Raw genomic sequence first — 19,586 nt, 5'->3', positions numbered from 1 at the left:
TCGCTTTCCCCTCCGCTCCTTTACTTTGAATTTATATTAGTTCACACAAACACTCCATCCATGCTTTTGTTCCGGCCCTCCGGTCCAGTTTAAGAACCCATTGTGGCCCTCGAGTCAAAAAGTTTGCCCACCCCTGATCTAGGACCATGTTATAGGAGACCTAAATTCATATCTAAATTCTAACCTTGGCCTTAAATAAATTTGTTTTATAATCTTTGACAACTCAGTTTTTAAATTTTAGTATTTTAATATATACATGGGAGAATGATTTGATACTAGAAGTTAGACTCCCACCTCCCCCAAAAAATGGATTTGCCTATGATAGATACAGCAAATTATAACCACTTAATTATATTACTGAGTCTTTATTAATATTTGCAGTATCTGATTCTCTAATATTCACATTGAGTTTTCTAGACTACTATAGTATTAAATACAGTAGCTGCTATGTATTTACATTATAATATTTTCTTCTGGAGAATAATGAAGAGCATTTCTGAAATTTTTTATGAAATCTTTTTTAATTTGGTCTCAATTTGTACTGCAAATGATGGATAGGTATAGATAGTTTAATTGAAATATAAGACGAAAACTAGTGTGCTATCAGAATTCATTTTTTTTCTATTGACCTTTTTTAAGGAGAGATTATAACCCATAGAATAAAGTAAGTATTCTGTGAATAAATAAATGAGAAAGTTCTTCCTCACTATAGAGTGCAACTAATAAGTGTAGACAGAATGATGGAATTAGAAAATCATCATTGGTAACATCACAATAATCAGTGGATGCTTAAAATAGTAGGTAAAAGTTTGATGGTATTTACTTACCTCATAATATTTCCCCACAACTTACTAAATAATTACAAAGGGAAAAAATACTGGTTTTACAATGGAAAAAAAACTGCAGATACCATCTTAACTAAGTGGTTAAGTTATCGTCATCAGGAATGGAATTAACATTTCAGTGCATCACATCAGGAAACACATGAATAACACATATCATTTTTGAGGTATTCCTGCCACTCTAATCAGGAGGAAATAAATATACCAGGATTGAGACATTCTGCAAAATAAAGGGTTTATATTAAAAAATATCAAGGTCATTAAAGAAGGACAAAGACTGTTCCTGCTTGAAGGAGACAAAACAGACATACCTAAATATAGTGTTTCATCCTGGATAGGACCCTGGACTACAAAATGTTTTTCTTTCATTATAAAGGACCTTAGTGAGACGGTTGGCAGAATAAGGTCTGTAGGTTAATTAATTGTATTATATCATTGTTAATTTCTTGATTTTGTTCATTGTTTTGTCGTTGGATAAGGAAATGTCCTTTTTTAAGGACACACAGAAATATTTAAGAGGAAAGAAGGCATCTATAAGTCTATAAATATTTCAAAATGATTATTAAAGAAGAAAAAAGAATTTAGGTGAAATTATACAAAAGTTTGGATGTGATATTGCATGGTAGGCAATGCAATATTGTCAAAAGTTTTCAACACTTACATAGCAAATTCTCATTACAGTATACATAATTCTTCCATACATCTGGGTATTTTGGTTATACCAAAAATACATATATTCAGAAAATGTGAACATATTTGCAGACCACAGTTTATGGGGTCATATACTTGAAAATGTATATTTATAAATATCTATATATATAAAAGCCCAGCAACTGGAACGACTGGTCACCATGATGCGCACTGCCCCCTCACCCCGATCAGCCCCCTCCAACTACCTGCGACCCCTCCCCCGGCCAGCCCCACCTCCAATAGGCCCCATGACCTCGATTGGGGTCAGGGCTGGCTGGCCAACCTCCTGCATCCCCCCTCCCTGGCCGGCCCCCATCGTCCCCCCCTCATCAGGGGCAGGGCCAGTTAACCTCCCGCAGCCCCTCCCTTCCACTGGCCTGGCCTGATCAGCCCCCATTGGGGCAGGCCTGTCAGACCCCACCTGTGCACAAATTTCATGCACCCGGCCTCGTGTGTGTGTGTGTGTGTGTGTGTGTGTGTGTGTGTGTGCGCGTGTGCGCGCGCGCGCGCGCGGGTGCATGAAATTCATGCGGGGGGGGGGGGGGGGGTGGGGAGAGTGTCCCTAGCCCAGCCTGCACCCTCTCCAATCTGGGACCCCTCGAGGGATGTCCGACTGCCCGTTTAGGTTCGGGCCTAAACGGGCAGTCGGATATCCCTCTCACAATCCAGGACTGCTGGCTCCCAACTGCTCACCTGCCTGCCTTCCTGATTGCCCCTGACCACTTCTGCCTGCCAGCCTGATCACACCCTAACCACTCCCCTGCCAGCCTGATTGCCCCTAACTGCCCTCCCCTGTAGGCCTGGTCACCCCTAACTGCCCTCCCCTGCAGGCCTGGTTCCCCCCCCCCCCCCCCAACTGCCCTTCCCTGCAGGCCCGTTCGCCCCCAACTTCCCTCCTCTGCTGGCCTGGTCACCCCTAACTGCCCTCCCCTGCTGGCCCGATCGCCCCCAACTGCCCTCCCTTGCAGGCCTGGTTCCCTCCCAACTGCCCTCGCCTGCTGGCCATCTTGTGTCCACATGGGGGCAGCCATCTTGTTTGTTGGAGTGACAGTCAATTTGCATAGTACTCTTTTATTAGATAGGATTATTTGACCTGGAGTTTACCAATTTAAGAATTTTTTGTGGTTACAATATTTTTATTAACATTTATATTAGAAAACCATATACTATATATGAAGCTATAGTTTCAATGATTATTACATCACATGATATTATTTTGTTTTTTAGACCACATGAACTAGATTTTAAGTATGTAATGAAAGTGTCATCTCTGAAAAAAAGACTACCAGAAGCTATCTTTAGAAAACAGAATTACCTGGAGCAAAAAGGTTTGTTCACATGTACAGTAGGTCCTCGGGTTACGTCGGAGATCCGTTCCTACGGCGTGATGTTACGTGATTTTCACCGTAAGTCAGAACCCACCTACATAAGCACCTACGTCACTCACATGGAGCATATACACAGCAATAATGAAGTGAAACAGTAAAAAAATTTTAAAAAAAAGATAACAATTCCTGACCTTTACCTGTGGTAAATAAATAATAAAGATCATAAAGCACATATGTATGTTCATATGTCAAAATGACGGAACTTTTTTTTTTTTTTAATAAATGGGAGATGGCGACATAACCACAAAACGACGTATGTTGAGTCCCACGTAACCCGAGGACTTCCTATAATGATACACTGTATGTGCTGGGCTTTGTTCCAATTATTTCCCCCTCTTATACACACACTTTTGTTTTGCCTTAAGTGATTCTTAAAAGGGTCATTTGTAAATGTTGCAGAGTTACTATGTGATTCGGTTCCTTGGAGGCCAACTAGAAAAATAGTTTCATCTAAGATTGCAAAGTCTAGCTTTAATCCTATATAATAAAAGCCCAGCGACCAAACGGCAGAATGACCAGTCGACCAGTCGCTATGACGTGCACTGACCACCAGGGGGGCAGATGCTCCAATTGTAGGTTAGCTTGCTGCTGGGGTCCAGCCAATCGGGACTGAGCAAGATGGGCCGGATACGCCCTGGAGCCCTCCTGTGGTCCCTCCCCAGCTGGCCAACCTCCCGCATCCCTCCCCGGCCCCAGCCATGCACCGGTGGGGTCCCTCAGCCTGGCTTGTGCCCTCTCGCAATCCAGGACCCCTCTGGGGATGTCAGAGAGCAGGTTTTGACACGATCCTGCTCAACACAGGAGCTGCTCCCTAATGGTCAGTGCGCTCCCACAGGAGGAGCACTGCTCAGCCAGAAGCTGGGCTCACAGCTGGTGAGCACAGCGGTTGTGGCGGGAGCCTCGCCCACCTCTGCGGAGCGCAAAGGGTGTCCGAGGGTTCCCAGACTGCAAGAGGGTGCAGGCCAGGCTAAGGGACCGCCCCTCCCCCACCCCACCCAGTGCACGAATTACATGCATCTCTAGTTGATTAATAAGATTATGTAAGTTTCAAGTGTGCTGTACTATAATGCATCATCTGTATATTGTATTGTTAGCTCATCACCCAAAGTTTAGTTATGTACTTAGAAGTGAAGGGGGGGAAAGCAGAAAACCTGAGAAGGAAATTTCTCGATCATTTAGATTAATTCATGGAATATTGATGTTTATATTATTTATATAGTATTTATTTGCCTTGTTATAGTAGTGTCAGTAAAAGGAAAGCATTGTTTTGAAATACTTTATACAGTAACTTTAATTTTTTTATATATTGATTTCAGAGAGGAAGGGAGAGGGAAAGATAGAAACATCAGTGATGACAGGGAATGATCTATCAGCTGCTGCCTGCATGCCCCCTTTTGGGGATCAAGCCTGAAATCCTGGCATGTGCCCTGACCAGGAATTGAACTGTGACCTCCTGATTTATAGGTCGATGCTCATCACTGATCAACACCAGCCGTACTATACAATATAACTTTTCTTTAAGGTGTTTTATAACCAAGGACATTGAATGATAATTTTTTTAATTCTTAGTTTTTTGACTTTTTATTATATAAAATGAATAAATTGGTTATTTTAAAAAACAAAATAGCATTTAAAATAAGAAATGTTCTGTTTTTCTGATTTTGTCCAGTGTGTTGCCAAGATATGTACTTCAATATGTATGAGGTGGAATTGTCAAACAAACAAGGGGACAAAATAGATAAACTAACCGAAGTCATTAAAAATAAGCAATTGGTAAGAATCAATTTAAAATAATTATTTTTTCCTTAAATTGAGAATTTGATAATCTAATTATTAGTTGCTGCATCTAGATTAAATGGTTTTAGCTTACTGAAAGGATTTTTATCCTTTAATTTTTATTGACATATTGATATATTTATTGACTGATCTTTTCATCTTTGTATCTTAGTTTGTATTTCACTCATCAGTTTATACTCCTGATTTTAAGAATAAGAGGACAATTTTTCTCATTCTTTTGTTGTTTTTGTTTAATGACAGAATTGAGTAAATCACAGTGTTTTTGCATTAATCAAAGGACCACTTATGAAATAGTTCTTTAAAAGTGACCTGTGTCAATCCATAGGTTTAAAAGAGGGAGGGGAAAGTTGATGTTTCTACTGTTTTTGTAGTGTAGAAAGTAAGACTACTGAGAAATAAATAACATTCAAAGACCTCTCTCTGTTATGTTACTCAGGGTTCCTCAGTGTCAGGGTAGGAATAGATGCTGATTCTATATTGAGTGATTTCTAAACATCTTAGAGGAGATGGTGTAAGTGTAGGACATTGACCAAACAAATTCTGAGCCTTTTAGTGACATGATGGACTGTCCCCTATAGTAGGTAGCAAAAAAATTAATAACTTAAAATTGAACATGTGTAGCAGCTTTGAAGGTAAGCCTAAGCGTTAGGGATAGTGTCAGTTCACATACTTGAAGTTGTATGTAACAGAAAGCCAAGGTGGCTTAAACAATAAAGGGATTTAATAGGCTTAACTTTTCAATTAAGAGGGAGGAGGAGTGAGAACAGAGGAGGAAGTGGGGACTAGAGAGGGAGAGAGGGAGAGAAGGAGCGGGGAGGAGGAAGATAGAGCAGGAAGGAAAGGGGAGGAAGGGGGAGAGAGAGAGCTGCACATCTCTCAATCAGTAACTGCAAAGGGAATGGACTACACTAATTAGCTCAGACCATTCAGAGCCCACCTTCCAGAACTGGGTATGATGTTAGTTCCACTCAATCTACAGAGAGTTGTGCCCCACAGCAAAAACTGTTGGAATGGGCGGCATTGGATGCTGAGTGGATAGCTATCCACTATAGGATTGTAGGCTATGGTTTTTAAAGTACCATAGTCCATTTTATATTTGGAAATTAAAAGGAATAAAGTCCAAAGATACTTTCAAAATATGCATTCATGAAGGGACTACTTGTGAGTGGTTATAGCAGGGCTGGGGAACCTTTTTTCTGCCAAGGGCCATTTGGATATTTATAACATCATTCGAGGACCATACAAAATTTATCAACTTAAAAATTAGCTTGCTATATTTGGTCAAACATTTAATTAACTCACCCCTAATGCCTTGGCAGGGCGAGCCCAAATGATTTCTTGGGCCTTATATGGCCCTTGGGCCAGACGTTCCCCACCCCTGGCTTATAGTATTGAAAATAATCTCTATTATTGGTACAGAACTTGGCTTTGATTGAAACCCGTTTAGTAATAAAAATTAGTTACAGGAATTACATATCACTTAAGGTTCTTTCTCCTCAGTACTCAATGCTTTTCTTGCTTCATATACTGTATATTTTTATTCTATTTGCACATATTTTTGGAAGATAGAAATGTATGATTTTAAGTAAATAGGGATTTTATTTTTCATCTATTTTACAAAACTAAAAGGCAGAAAGAACAGTGTAGAGGCTAATTATTTGTCACTTTCACTTTTTACATCAATCAAAAATGAAACGAATTATACCTCTTTGCAACTTAATAGATGCCAAAGCTATGAGTATATGTAGTTATTGGTATATGTATTCAATAATTCTTGAGTGCTTACTAGGTGCCAGAAGCAAAAATAGAAAATAGTCCCTACCATCAAGGAACTTAAAAGACTGTGCAAAGATAAAAATGTCAACTATCAAATACATAAGGGCAGTAATAGAAGATTATAGAAACTTGCAATAGTGAATTGTCAGTGTCATAACTTAGTTCTAATATAATTAGAAAAGTCTTTTTTATACTTGAAGTGTTTATTGATGAATTTATCAATTTACCATACATTTAGGCTTCTGACCTATCAGTTTTTTTAATAGAATGTTTTATCACTTTATAAAATGATATATTTTTAGTTTGGTGTGTTTTTTTTAACTTAAAAATTATTGCATGAGCATTGGCTTTAGAAATGATGCGTAATGGAAAAGAGGAGCTGTTATTTTCATTATTTAGAATGATAGCTTTTAAATAACTTGCCCTGATCTGGGGACAGAATTTCCCTAATTTACTGTAAACATTAAAATTTTAAAGGTTGTTTGTTTGGGAGGTGTTTTTTGTTTTGTTTTTGCTCAAGATTCCACTGAAGACTGTGGTAGAGGGAAAAAAAGAAAAAATTATTTTCATCTGCATGTTTTCATTGCCGCATAAGCTAATTATGTTATTTTCTATTATTTTTTATCTCTCAGATGCTGTAGAAAGGATTCTTTTATTACATAGAATCTTCCAGAATTTCTAATTCTGGGATTCTATGATATGTTGTATATAAACATGAGCTTAAGATGCTAATCATAGGCCTGATTTACCTTAAATTTGTAGTGGCTAAATGGTAACAGATTGACTATTTAGGCAGCAGTATGAAATATCAAGCATCTTATTAAAAAAATGTAATTACTCTTTTCTGATAGGTTTGTTATGTAGTTGAAAACTATCCTAAAATTAACCCTTGATGTTCTAGTTACTATATGTAGTCCTAACAGGGCCAAGATTATTTGAGTGTTAAGGAACTTGCAGTTTCTGATACTAAAGGCAAAATTCTCCTGATTCCCATAAACACTAACACTTCAAATTTTTCACTTATTTATTTATTTATTTATTTTTCATGAGCTCAAAATTTACTGAATTAGTGGTGTGGTAGAGGGAGGGGAGGAATTGAATCTTTTTTTTTTATGTTTAAGGCACTCATCAAATGCTTAGAAGATCGAGAGGTTTTCATTTTACTTACATCATCAGCCTTCATTTCAGAAACAAGTAAGAACAACTTTTTAAAAATACTATTTATTTTGAATGTTTACTTTTGTTTTATAAGGGCAGCAACCTAACTTTTCTTCTGATTTTCATCCTGTATAGATTTTGGAGATGAGCAGATGGCTCTACATGGATTACATTTATTCCATTCATCCTTGTCAGCAGGTAAGGGCACAGTGACTTTTAGTTTACTAAATCTTTCGCATATTTTTCCATCCTCATCATGCTTAACCTCTCAACCCTGGTAACTAATGTAGTTTATTTCTTTAAATAACTCTTCCTTTAATCTCCCTGATTGATTCTTTGTCCCCTTTTCAGGCTTAGCCTTTCCTCTAAGCTTCACACCAGATATCCACCTGTTTATTGGTGTCTTAAGATGTCTCAGATGTTCCTCAAATTCAGCATTATTCAAACTGAATATTTGGTATTGAACAATAATAATAGAATACTACTGTAATAACTGTATATGGTGACAGATGGTTAGTAAACTTAATGGTGATCGCTTTGTAAGGTATATAAACGTTGAATCCCTGTGTTGTATACCTGAAACTAATATAATAATCACAATCAACTATAATAAAAAGTTAATTTAAAAATAGCCCTAGTCAGTTTGGCTCAGTGGATAGAGTGGCAGCCTGCAGACTGATTAAAATAAATTAAAAATTCATCTTTTAAAAAACCTGCAGCTTGGCCAGCATGGCTCAGTGGTTGAGCATCAGCCTGTGAACCAGGTCACAGTTCGATTCCTGTCCAGGGCACATGCCAGAGTTGTGCTTGATCCCAATGTGGGGCGTGCAGGAGGCAGCCAATCAATGATTCTCATCATTGATGTTTCTATCTCTCTCTCCCTCTCCCTTTCTCTCTGAAATCAATAAAAATATATATTATTTTTAAACCTGCAATAGCGAGGAAATAACTTTTATAATAGTCTACCAAGTAAGTAGGACTCAAGGTCTTCACAGTTGTAGTTCTCTGTCAGGACTACTTTTCTCCTTCCCTTTCATTGGGTGGTGTTTACCCCCATAGGGCAAAAAATATTATTCAAACAATGTATAAACAGATACATAGTTTATCTGTAGTATTAAAATTTTGGGGATAATGAATAAAATCAGGTAAAGCTCTGACCTAGTCCAGTCTGTTACTCAGGTCTGTCAGGTGTCAATTTAAATATCACTATTGATTCCCATCACCATTCTGACCTCAGTGAGAACCCTAGGCTTATCATCAATTGAACTTAAATATTTGTTTATATATGATTTAATGCCTGCCTTTCTTGTATTCTACTGTATGCCTATGGCCTAGCAGTGCCAGGCACATAAAAAAAATAAATGTTTGCTGAACAATATAGTAAATGAGTCATTTATTTTTGTTATATGAGGAAATTTTCCTCCTTATTTTATAATCACATTCTGTGTGTTTTAAACATAAAATTGTGTATAGCATTTATAAAGCTATAATCAATGTAAAAATGTTTTTAAAGTTGATTTTTTTTAATCTTTATTCAGGTTATTACAGATGTCCCTCTCTTTTTTCTCCCATAGTTCCCCTCCACTCAGTTCCCACCCCACCCCAGGCCCTCTCCACCTCACTGTCCACGTCCATAGGTCTGCATACATGCATGTAAGATCTTTGTGCAGTCTCTTCCCGCACCCCCCACACCCTCTTCACCCCGAAAATTGTCAGTCTGCTACATTTCCGTGCCCCTGATTCTATTACGTTCACCAGTTTATTCTATTCTTCAGATTTTTTATTCATGTGATTTTTAGATTCACTTGTTGATAGATATGTATTTGCTGTCACTTAGTTGTTCATAATTTTTTATCTTTACCTTTTTCTTCTTCTTCCTCTTCTTAAAGAACACCCTTCAGCACTTCATGTAATACTGGTTTGGTGGTGATGAGCTCCTTTAGCTTTTTCTTGTCTGTGAAGCTCTTTATCTGACCTTTAATTCTAAATGATAGCTTTGCTGGGTAGAGTAATCTTGGTTGTAGGTTCTTGCTATTCTTCACTTTGAATATTTCTTGCCACTCCCGTCTGGCCTGAATAGTTTCTGTTGAGAAATCAGCTGACAGTCATATGGGTACTCCCTTGTAGGTAACTAACTGTTTTTCTCTTGCCACTTTTAAGATTCTCTCTCTGTCTTTTGCCCTTTGCATTTTAATTTTGATGTGTCTTGGTGTGGTCCTCTTGTTTGGGGTTCTCTGCGCTTCCTGGACTTGTAAGTCTATTTCTTTCACTGGTATGGGAAGTTTCCTGTCATTATTTCTTCAAATAGGTTTTCAGTGTCTTGCTCTCTCTCTTCTTCTGGCACCCCCCTACTTCAGATGTTGGAAGGCTTGACGTTGTCTCAGAGGTTCCTTACACTATCTTCATATTTTTGGATCCTTTTTGCTTTTTGCTCTTTTGGATGAGTGTTTTTTGCTTTCTCATATTTCAAATCTTTGACTTGATTCTTGGGATCCTCTAGTCTATTATTGAATCTCTGTATATTTTTCTTTATTTCAGTCAGTGTATGCTTAATTTCTGACTGGTCCTTTTTTTTTAATTTTTTTTTTCTTTTTCTTTTTCTTTTTTCTTTTTTTTTTTTTTTGGCATTCTCACTAAGGTCCTTGAAGGTCTCACTAAGTTCCTCAGAGGTTTCTAGGAGATATCTTGAGTAACCTTATAACTGTGGTTTTGAACTCTATATCTAGTAGTTTGCTTTCTTTCATTTCTTTCATTTGTGACATGTTTATTTGTCTCTGCATTTTGGCTGCTTCCCTGTGTTTGTTTCTATGTATTGGGTAGCTGCTAAGTCTCCTTGAGTTGATAGAGTGGCCTTGTGTAGTAGGTGTCCTATAGGGCCCCAGTGGCTCAGCCTCCCCAATCACCTGAGGTGGACACTCTTGGTGCACCCCTTTGTGGGCTGTGTGCACAGTCTTGTTGTAGTTGAGCCTTGATTGCTGTTGGTATCACTGGGAAGAATTGACCCACAGGTCAATTGGCTGTGAGGACCAGCTGTGTCTACAGTGGAAGAGCTGCTATGCAGGAGACCCCCTTTTGGGGTAGGATTTGCTTCAGTAGGGCTTTGGTGCTCACTGAGTCTGCCCCTTGAGTGTGTCACTTATGGATGTGAAGAGTTGTAATCCGGTATGGTCTCGCACTGACCACTGGGTACACTGGCTCTTGGATCTCCAAGGAGGTGCAAAGTCAGCCACTGCCTTGGGCCACCCAGCCGGAGCTACAGAGAGATCTGCAGATTCCTCCTCTTTGTATCAGGTTCGAAAGTGCCCAGATGAGGCCCAGCTGTGAAGTAAGGCAGGCTGCTGCTGGTGCCAGCCTTGGGCCTTCTTTTGATAGCTTTGGGTCTCCCTGACGCAGCTGAAGCTTGTTTGACAGCTATTGGACTGAGAAAGGACAGGCCATTCATATGCAAAAGCCGTTGCTCACAGGTTGGGTGGGATTGTAAATTGGGTAGGGCGGGGTCTCAGGGAATCTCTAGGGTGGAGCAAATAGCAGTGGCTGCCAGTCAGCCCTGTACTGGGGAGGTCCCAGCACAGGAACAATGACCTTTGGGAGTACCTCTGTTTGAAAAAAAGCCGCCCCTGTATTCCTGTCCTGATGCCAGACCAGTTTCTCCCCGTATGTGTCTGGGTCCCCCCGAGTCTCCCTCAGCACTGAAGCTGAGAACAAGCAGGAGCTTGTATCTGCCTCCCAATTAAAAAAGCAGCACACCCGGATGCCAGCCTATTCAGCGCCTCCACACCTCCTACCAGTCTCAATGCACTTGCTTCTTTACTTCTCTAGTTGTAGTACTTCCACTTAGCCAGCTTTCCTGCGGTTCTGGGTGATAGTTGTTCTATATTTTAGCTGTAATTTTGATGTGGTTGTGGGAGATAGCAAGTACAGGTGTTTACCTATGCCGCCATCTTGGTTCTCTCCTAAAGTTGATTTCTTAACATTGTACGTATTCAGTTACCCAAAGCAGAGAACTGCACTGTCTTGGGCATCACTTCTTTGTACTAAAGCAAAACATTACCAGTTATAACAACATAATGCTGTTTGCATTTTTTAAGCATCTGCTATGTCAGGTATTGTGCTAAGTATACAGTTACTGATTTAGCTGCCCTTAAAATAGATATTCTTATTATTTCAAAGATGAGGAAACTGAGACCTAAGCTTGCCCATGGTCAAACAACTAACTCTCTACCTGGCTTCTAACTTTTATCCCATACTGCCTCCTTCTTCTGTCAGAACTCTGACTTCAGTTTATTATGAAATAAATAGGAAACATTAGTGCCTATACCATTCAGTGTTGAACAGCGCAGGATTTGTTTAAATAAATTTTGCAGTGTTATGTTGTAGTGTACACCTCCTCCTCTAGTTCTTTAAGACATTTTCTATGAATGGACATTTTCTATCAGGGTCCCAGCTATGGTTATCTGTTTTAAATGATAGATACTTTGCTTAGCAGATTTAAAATGTTCTTTTCCATAGATTTTATAATAGTCTATTACAGATCATTCTGGGTTCTCTCTTTCTAAATTCTTGAAATAATTAAATTTTCTGGAAAAATACTTCAGTGTGAACTGTTAGCAGTACATAAAGACCTTTTTCTGCACTTGTTACTTTTTAGGTAATAAACTGCAAAGAAAGGAATTTTTTTTTAAATATATTTTATTAATTTTTTACAGAGAGGAAGGGAGAAGGATAGAGAGTTAGAAACATTGATGAGAGAGAAACATCAATCAGCTGCCTCCTGCACACCTCCCACTGGGGATGTGCCCGCAACCAAGGTACATGCCCTTGACTAGAATTGAACCTGGGACCTTTCGGTTTAGGGCAAGAAAGGAATTTTTAATGTCTACCCACATTTTTTGCTTATTTTTATTTATCTTTTTATTCTTTTTCCTAATACCTCCTTTAGCTAAGGAGAGAAAGTGAAACACAGACTAGTTGGTTTAATTACTTAATTTAAAAAAAAATGTTTGCTTGATAGACAAGGTAATGGAATTTCGGGTTTACTTAAGGGTTTTACTTTTTCCATTTCACTTGGTTAGCATTGTAACTTAAACGAATTTGAACAACCCGGACTGGGTAGCTCAGTTGGTTAGAACGTCATCCCAATATACCAAGGTTCTGGGTTCGATCCCCACTGAGGGCACATAAAAAATTAACCAATGAATGCATAAATAAGTGAAACAACAACTCTGTTTCTTTCTCTCTAAAAATCAATACATTTTTAAAAATTTGAAGTAAATTATATAAGATAGAGATAAAATAAGACATTTAAAAGCAGAAAATGTTCGCCCTAACCGGTTTGACTCAGTGGATAGAGCGTCGGCCTGCGGACTGAAAGGTCCCAGGTTCGATCCTGGTCAAGGGCATGTACCTTGGTTGTGGGCACATCCCCAGCAGGAGGTGTGCAGGAGGCAGCTTCTCTCTCATCATTGATATTTCTATCTCTCTCTCCCTCTCCTTTCCTCTCTAAAATCAATAAAAATATATTTTAAAAAAAATAAGCAGAAAATGTTCATTAAAAAGTAGAAGAGCAAACCTGCCAACTCTAAATGCCACTGCTATTGCTTTGATGGTACATTGAGCTCATGCTGGTTCCTCATCAGATAAGATGGAGCTAGAGGCAGGTCAGCCTTCCTCATTCTAACCTGGTGATTGCATTTGAGTGATTCTTTTCTACTTCTTATTCCCACTCCCCTCTCTCATGTGATGAGATATATGTATTCATTAAATGTACCCATAGTCTTCTAATTTCCATTTAGATTTCTGTTTGGAGCACTGTGTAATATTTAATCATCCCATAATTTCGTAAGCATTTTTTTCTACATGTTTTTGTAAAATAAAGACTAAAAATTTTAGGTTTTTAATGTATGTACATATATTTTAGGGCTGAAAGACTTGAAAGTTGAAGATGACATCTCATCGAAGGTGATACCTATTTTACCTGCCCTTAATTGTGCACTGCTAGAAGCAAGGAAATCATTTACTGAAGAAGGAATCTGTCTAAATACATTAGTAAAGCATAATTTCCAAGAATTGTACAAGATGGAGAGAAATCCATTGACAACTTCTTCTCAGGATAGAGTGAAAGAGACTGCATTCTTTGGCAAAATGTCCAATGGTTTTGACTTGGTTCCTCCAGCTGAAAAGTGCCCTGTACAGTCTTTAACTCAGTTGAAGTCTTATTTTTCAGATCCTAATGGGTACATTTTGGAAGTATCTACTATGTTAGATTTATTGGCAGAGCGTCCACAGTCTCCTTGTATTTCAGATGGAATTTGTGATGCTGGATTTTCTTTAGTTATGACTCCAGATCCTGAATTTCTTGACTCAGAGGCAGAAGTAAGAAGAGAAACTGAAACAAAAAAGAATGCTGAAGAAATGTTTAAAGCTAGGAAGAGAAATATAGTTCCATTAAATCCAGCATCAAATCTGAGAGTTCAGCCAAAGAGGAAGGCCAGCATGCCACCTGTGGTGCAGAGTAAAAGAGTGAACTTGTGCTGTCCCTTCCCCAAAAGAACTCCTGCTAGAGCAAATAGGAGTTCAGCCCCTCCAACAACTCTCAAATTAGTTAAAGGACAGTTTCCTCAGAAAAGAAAAAGAGGTAAGCACAATTTATAGAGATTAATTAATGAATTAGTAATAACTGTTGTATTCTAACACTGTTCGTGTCCTATCACTGTGGACTGCAGCTGTGCAGTATCAGAAGTTTGTTAGAAATGCCAACATTTCTCTCTAGGTGATTTGTCTGCATGCTTAAGTTTGAGAAGCATTGAGGTAGACAATAGATTAAAAGATTAAAAACAAGAAATAGGAAAAACTGTAAGATATCTCCTCAAAAGCCCACCCACCAAAAGCTGCATTTCACTCTAAAACTGCTCAAGCTGTCAGTTATTTATGTACCATTCTAGAAAGATCGTTATCCATTGTCTTAGCTATCCTCAGACAAATAAAAGATGAAGAGGATCTTCTAAAATCATTCCCTCACCCTGTGGGTAGCTCAGTTGTTAAGAGTGTCATCAGTAGGTCAAGATTTAGGGTTCAGTACTCGGTCTGGGCACATATAAGGATCAACCAATGAATGTATTAATAAGTAGAACAATAAATTGATGATATCTCTCTCTCCAATAAATTTAAAAAATTTAAATCAGGCATACCAATACCAGCAAAAAGTAATAACCAGTAGCTTATACATGTATAAAGAGGTGGGGGAAATACCTAGAACCTTCAAAACTAAACCAGTCTGGGGTAGAATTTCTAATCCTCTATGTGTGTCAGAGTTTAAAAACAGTCACCTGGATCCTGCCATAGATCTGTTGAAACAGAATGTCCAGTGGCCTGTATTAAAACAGTTCCACAAGTGGCTTTGTTGCCCCCCTGAAAATTGAGTAATAATCAGAGTAGAGAGCCATTTAGTCTGTAGTTAAATGCACTTTAGTGAACATAGCACAACAAACAACACGATTTTGCCTTAGAGCCATCTCAGATTATAGGTAGTATATTTTGTTGAAAAGTAGGGAACTATATGCTGTATGACCCCTTGGAGAAGGGGTCAGCGAGGTGTAACCAAAGGACTCCTGAAGCAGTTGTCTCTGGCTACATCACACCCGTTTGCAGAGATGTGTGGTTGTGGATGAGAACATAATGACATTCAAATCTGAAAATATGTACTGTCTGGCCCTTCAACACAAAAAAGGTGTGCAAACCTATCTTTAGTATTTTGATTCTAGAAATTTTGGAGGTTAGAGAAGAAACATCAGGGATATGCAGAGCCCCAGGATTCTAGATGATTAAGATTTTACCCTGTGGTTCAACAAATAGTTACTTTTGGCCTGTTACAGTTTGAGAAAATAGCATATGTGTGTGTGTTTACAGGGGTGGGCAAACTTTTTGACTCGAGGGCCACAATGAGTTCTTAAACTGGACCGGAGGGCCAGAACAAAAGCATGGATGGAGTGTTTGTGTGAACTAATATAAATGCAAAGTAAAGGAGCGGAGGGGAGAGCAAGAGAACCCTCCGCTCTTTCGGCTCCGCGGGCCGGATAGAACAGCCGAATGGGCCGGATCCGGCCAGCGGGCCGTAGTTTGCCCACGGCTGGTTTAAGAGAATGCTGAAAAGTGTGACAATAGAAAGCAGTGAATCAGACTATACAACTACTTACAAATAAATTCCAGGCCAACCATGTTGAGTTTCTGCTCTGTATGAACCAGTTTACTTTAAAATATTAAATAAACAGTATATGTTTTCTGTTTCTCAGATGTTTTAAATTTCATCCACTATAAGAAATGTGTTTTATTTTGTAGTCAGTACACACAAATTCACACGTGACTGGAACAAAAATTTCAAAAGACATTGACCCTATGTGTAATACAATCTGATATTTCCTCTTCCACTCTGTTTCATTTAAGAAAGAATTCGCTTGCAACCCATTAACTTTATTTTATAATCCATCAATGGATTATTTTATGCAGTTTGAGAAACATGGCATTGAGTGACATTAATAAGCAGAAAAATCCCTACAGGACACCTTGTTCATGTTTCAGTTTTTCCTCTCAGGATTGTGAGAGATCTTCCCTTTCTGTTTGTGCAATTGTTTAAAACTTTCCCCTTTGTCTTGGTCATCTCACCTTATTTTCTTTCTCTTCTTAATTCAGACTTAACTGTTTTCCTACTTGATAAATTCTTAATGTATTTATATTCCTTTATGCTAAAAAAAATGTATAATGGAATGATAGGTCTTATTCCTTAAAAAAGAAAATATGCTGCTTTATTGAGTGTAATAGTTGACTAGGGAGGGAAATAATTGGACCCAAGGACATGTACAATATTAAGAGATTCTAAAGCTTTCCTAAAAGCCCCAAGAAATAAATTGGTCTCTTCTCTACATTTCATCAGCAGTCATCCCAATTTCTTAAACTGTTTAGTATCATGTTTTCTGTTCTCAATTAGAAATATTGTTTTCTGTATAATGTAATTTTAAAATTTTGCCAATATTTATGTGTGATTGTTTTATATAATGCCTTTGGGGCTAAATTTTTTTGATGGGAGACAACTGAAATTATATAAAGCAAATCGGTAAAACATACTAATAAGTATGTTTTAATTTTTAATTCTTAAAAAATTGAAACTCTTTTGTGTTATATAAGCAGGTATTCGCTAGTTTTGTTTTCCTCTTGTGCCTCTATCTCTAGCTATTTCCTTCCTTCCATGTGAGAAGCAAAGCTAAGCATTTTATAAAAGAGATGAGCAGTTAAAATAGATTTGTAGGAAATTAAATCAAGTGAACACTTTGTCCTGTGTGCTTTTTTCTGTCTTGTCTTTAAAAAATGATTTTTAGGGGTAGTATTAAGACTTAGATATTTACGAGTAGTAAAGTGAAATATATAAGATGGCACTTTATGAATATACAATCTCCTTTATGTTTTAACCATATCACTTCTTAGGGGCTATGTTGCTTTTGTGTACAATGAATTATCTATCTCCCAGTGCTATGAACTAGTATATCCAGGCTTACCTTACGAAAGATCATGGAGATTTTTAGAAAAATTGAATTCACCTTGTTTTTATAAAGTTAACACTCTAATATTTTTCTTCCTCACCTAATAGGGATATAGACCAACACTTAGCAAGTTTGTATTTTTATATTTATACTAGAGGCCATTTTGTGCACTGGGGCGGGGGGTGGGTGTCCCTCAGCCCAGCCTGCACCCTCTTCAATCTGGGACATCCCTCTAACAATCCAGGACTGCTGGCTCCCAACCGCTCACCTGCCTGCCTGCCTGATTGCCCCTAACTGCTTCTGCCTGCCAACCTGATCACCCCCTAACCACTCCCCTGCCAGCATGATCGAGGCCTAACTGCTCCCCTGCAGGCCCAATTGCCCCCAACTGCCCTCCCCTGCTGGCCTAATCACCCACAACTACCCTCCCCTGCCAACCATCTTCTGGTGACCATCTTTGACCACATGGGGGCAGCCATCTTGTGCAAGGGCATGAAAGTCAATTTGCATATTACCTCTTTATTATATAGGATGAGAACTTTTAACTCTTGCTTTATTAAAATATATATTTTAATGAAATACCCAAAATTTTATTTCTCGTTACTACAGTTACGCCCTAAAATAGAAACACAAATAAAAGGAAAAGCTATGCTGATAAATATTTGAGCCCTCTTCCCCTTAAAAAATGGTGTCTTTTTTATATAAGGTGCTGAAGTGCTGACTGCACAGTTTGTACAGACGACCAAATTGGATAGGAAAACCCAAGAAGCTCTTACTTCTAAAGATGTTCCAGTTGCAACGACTGCTAAAAGGGCAAGGAAACAAGAGAAATCTCCAGTCAAAACTGTTCCAAGGGCTAAACCACCTGTGAAGAAATCGCCACAAAAACAGAGGGTAAATATAGTAAAAGGCAATCAGAATCCCAGAATCAGAAAGCAGCCACAACCTGGTAAGAAATACTCTTCCTGTAAATTTAACATCACATACTGAGTAATCAAGGTTGCAAGATAGATAGTGTGTTGAAATAATATAAGAACAGTTAAAAAATCTATCGACAATTCTTCCTATATTCTAATTCAAACACTAATAGGACCAAGTAACTTGAGTTCCTATTGTAAATTAGGAAATTGCAAAGGATTCAAGTATCATAAATTAAACCTACTTTCTAGTTTGCATAAATCCTAAACATAAACTGACTACAAAAGTTATAACATGCCTTTTTTTATGACTAAATGCACAAGCAAGTAGTATCTAGCACTATTTTTCTGGACTATAACTGGTTATAAAAAGTAAATTGTAACTTTATTTGTCCCAGGGGAATTGTAAAGAGTGCTCAAAATAGTAATCCAGAATTCTGTATTTGGTTTTAAAAGGCATTAAATTTATTTTAAAAGAAGTTTTACTTTCCTAATTTTGCTAAGTGGATACTGAGGCTTAGTTATATGTACAGACAGCTGACTGCTCTAGTTCTGTGTTTTGAACTGCTAGACATACCCTCTTTACTTGGAAGTTCCATTTTCTCTGCAGACTTTACCTCTGAAACTGAACACACGCCAGCTCTCCTCCCAGGTCCACATCCCTTCTTAACTTTCCTCTTTCTATGAATAGTGTAGTTCTTCCAGTCTGCAAAATCTATAAATTTTACTTTATCTCCAGTATTGAGTCATATTGTTTCTTTTTTCATTTGTTTTAACAGACTTCATTTTCTCATAGCTTCATATTTCTATTGATTTTCTGTCTAATTTCCCTGATCTCCTTTCTCTCTTAATGTTTTTTTAGCTTTTAAAAAAATCTTATTTGGTGGGATTTTAAAGAAAGAAACTACAGTTTTGTTGGGGTGATGGTATTATGGGTTGACTTTCGCTTTTCTTTTCTAAGTTTTTTTTAAATATTGTTGAATAACTGAATATTTTTTTAAAGCTCACCATATTGTAAACCCAGCTTTTTTTTTTTTTTTTTTTTTTTTTTTTAATTTCAGAGGGGGAGGAGAGAGAGATAGAACATCAATGATGAGAATCGTTGATCAGCTGCCTCCTGCATGCCCCCCTACTGGGGATCGAGCCCACAACCAGGGCATGTGCCTTTGATTAGAATGGAACCCGGGACCCTTCAGTCCACAGGCCAACACTCTGTCCACTGAGCCAAACTGGCTAGGGCCCCACAGTATTTGCAATTTGGGCATCCATACCAAAAACTCTGCTTGTCTCTCAAGACAGTTAATGTGTTCTTACTTGCCCCTCGGGTCCATATTTATCTCTTGCTCTTTCCTAACATGTCCCTTTCCTGCCAGTGCCTCCCCACAGACATCATACCTCTTCTCTTTTCACTCCTGTGCCCTTCCCTTCCACCAGTCCAGGTTTCCTCCTGCTCTGATCTTCTGATCTCTCACTTTTCTCTCATTTCCT

General features: G+C 38.3%; 1 protein-coding gene across 4 annotated transcripts in view; it reads left to right on the top strand.

The window, feature by feature from the left end:
• The window catches only part of TASOR2 (transcription activation suppressor family member 2), a 104,300-nt gene that overhangs the window by 56,724 nt on the left and 27,990 nt on the right, over positions 1-19,586 (top strand). For 2 of the 4 annotated variants that reach the window (XM_080669709.1, XM_080669710.1), the window contains 6 exons: positions 2,760-2,938; positions 4,590-4,693; positions 7,615-7,687; positions 7,787-7,849; positions 13,569-14,285; positions 17,888-18,130. In XM_080669709.1, the coding sequence (XP_080525835.1) occupies positions 2,760-2,938; positions 4,590-4,693; positions 7,615-7,687; positions 7,787-7,849; positions 13,569-14,285; positions 17,888-18,130 (1,379 nt within the window). The remainder of the gene's footprint in view (positions 1-2,759; positions 2,939-4,589; positions 4,694-7,614; positions 7,688-7,786; positions 7,850-13,568; positions 14,286-17,887; positions 18,131-19,586) is intronic. The other 2 variants (XM_080669708.1, XM_080669711.1) reach the window with 1 other exon arrangement.

Source organism: Plecotus auritus (genome assembly GCF_963455305.1).
Source record: "Plecotus auritus genome assembly, chromosome: 1".
Taxonomy (NCBI): Eukaryota; Metazoa; Chordata; class Mammalia; order Chiroptera; family Vespertilionidae; genus Plecotus; species Plecotus auritus.
The sequence above is the reverse complement of the archived record's forward strand: the minus strand, read 5'-3'. Positions and strand labels throughout refer to the sequence as shown.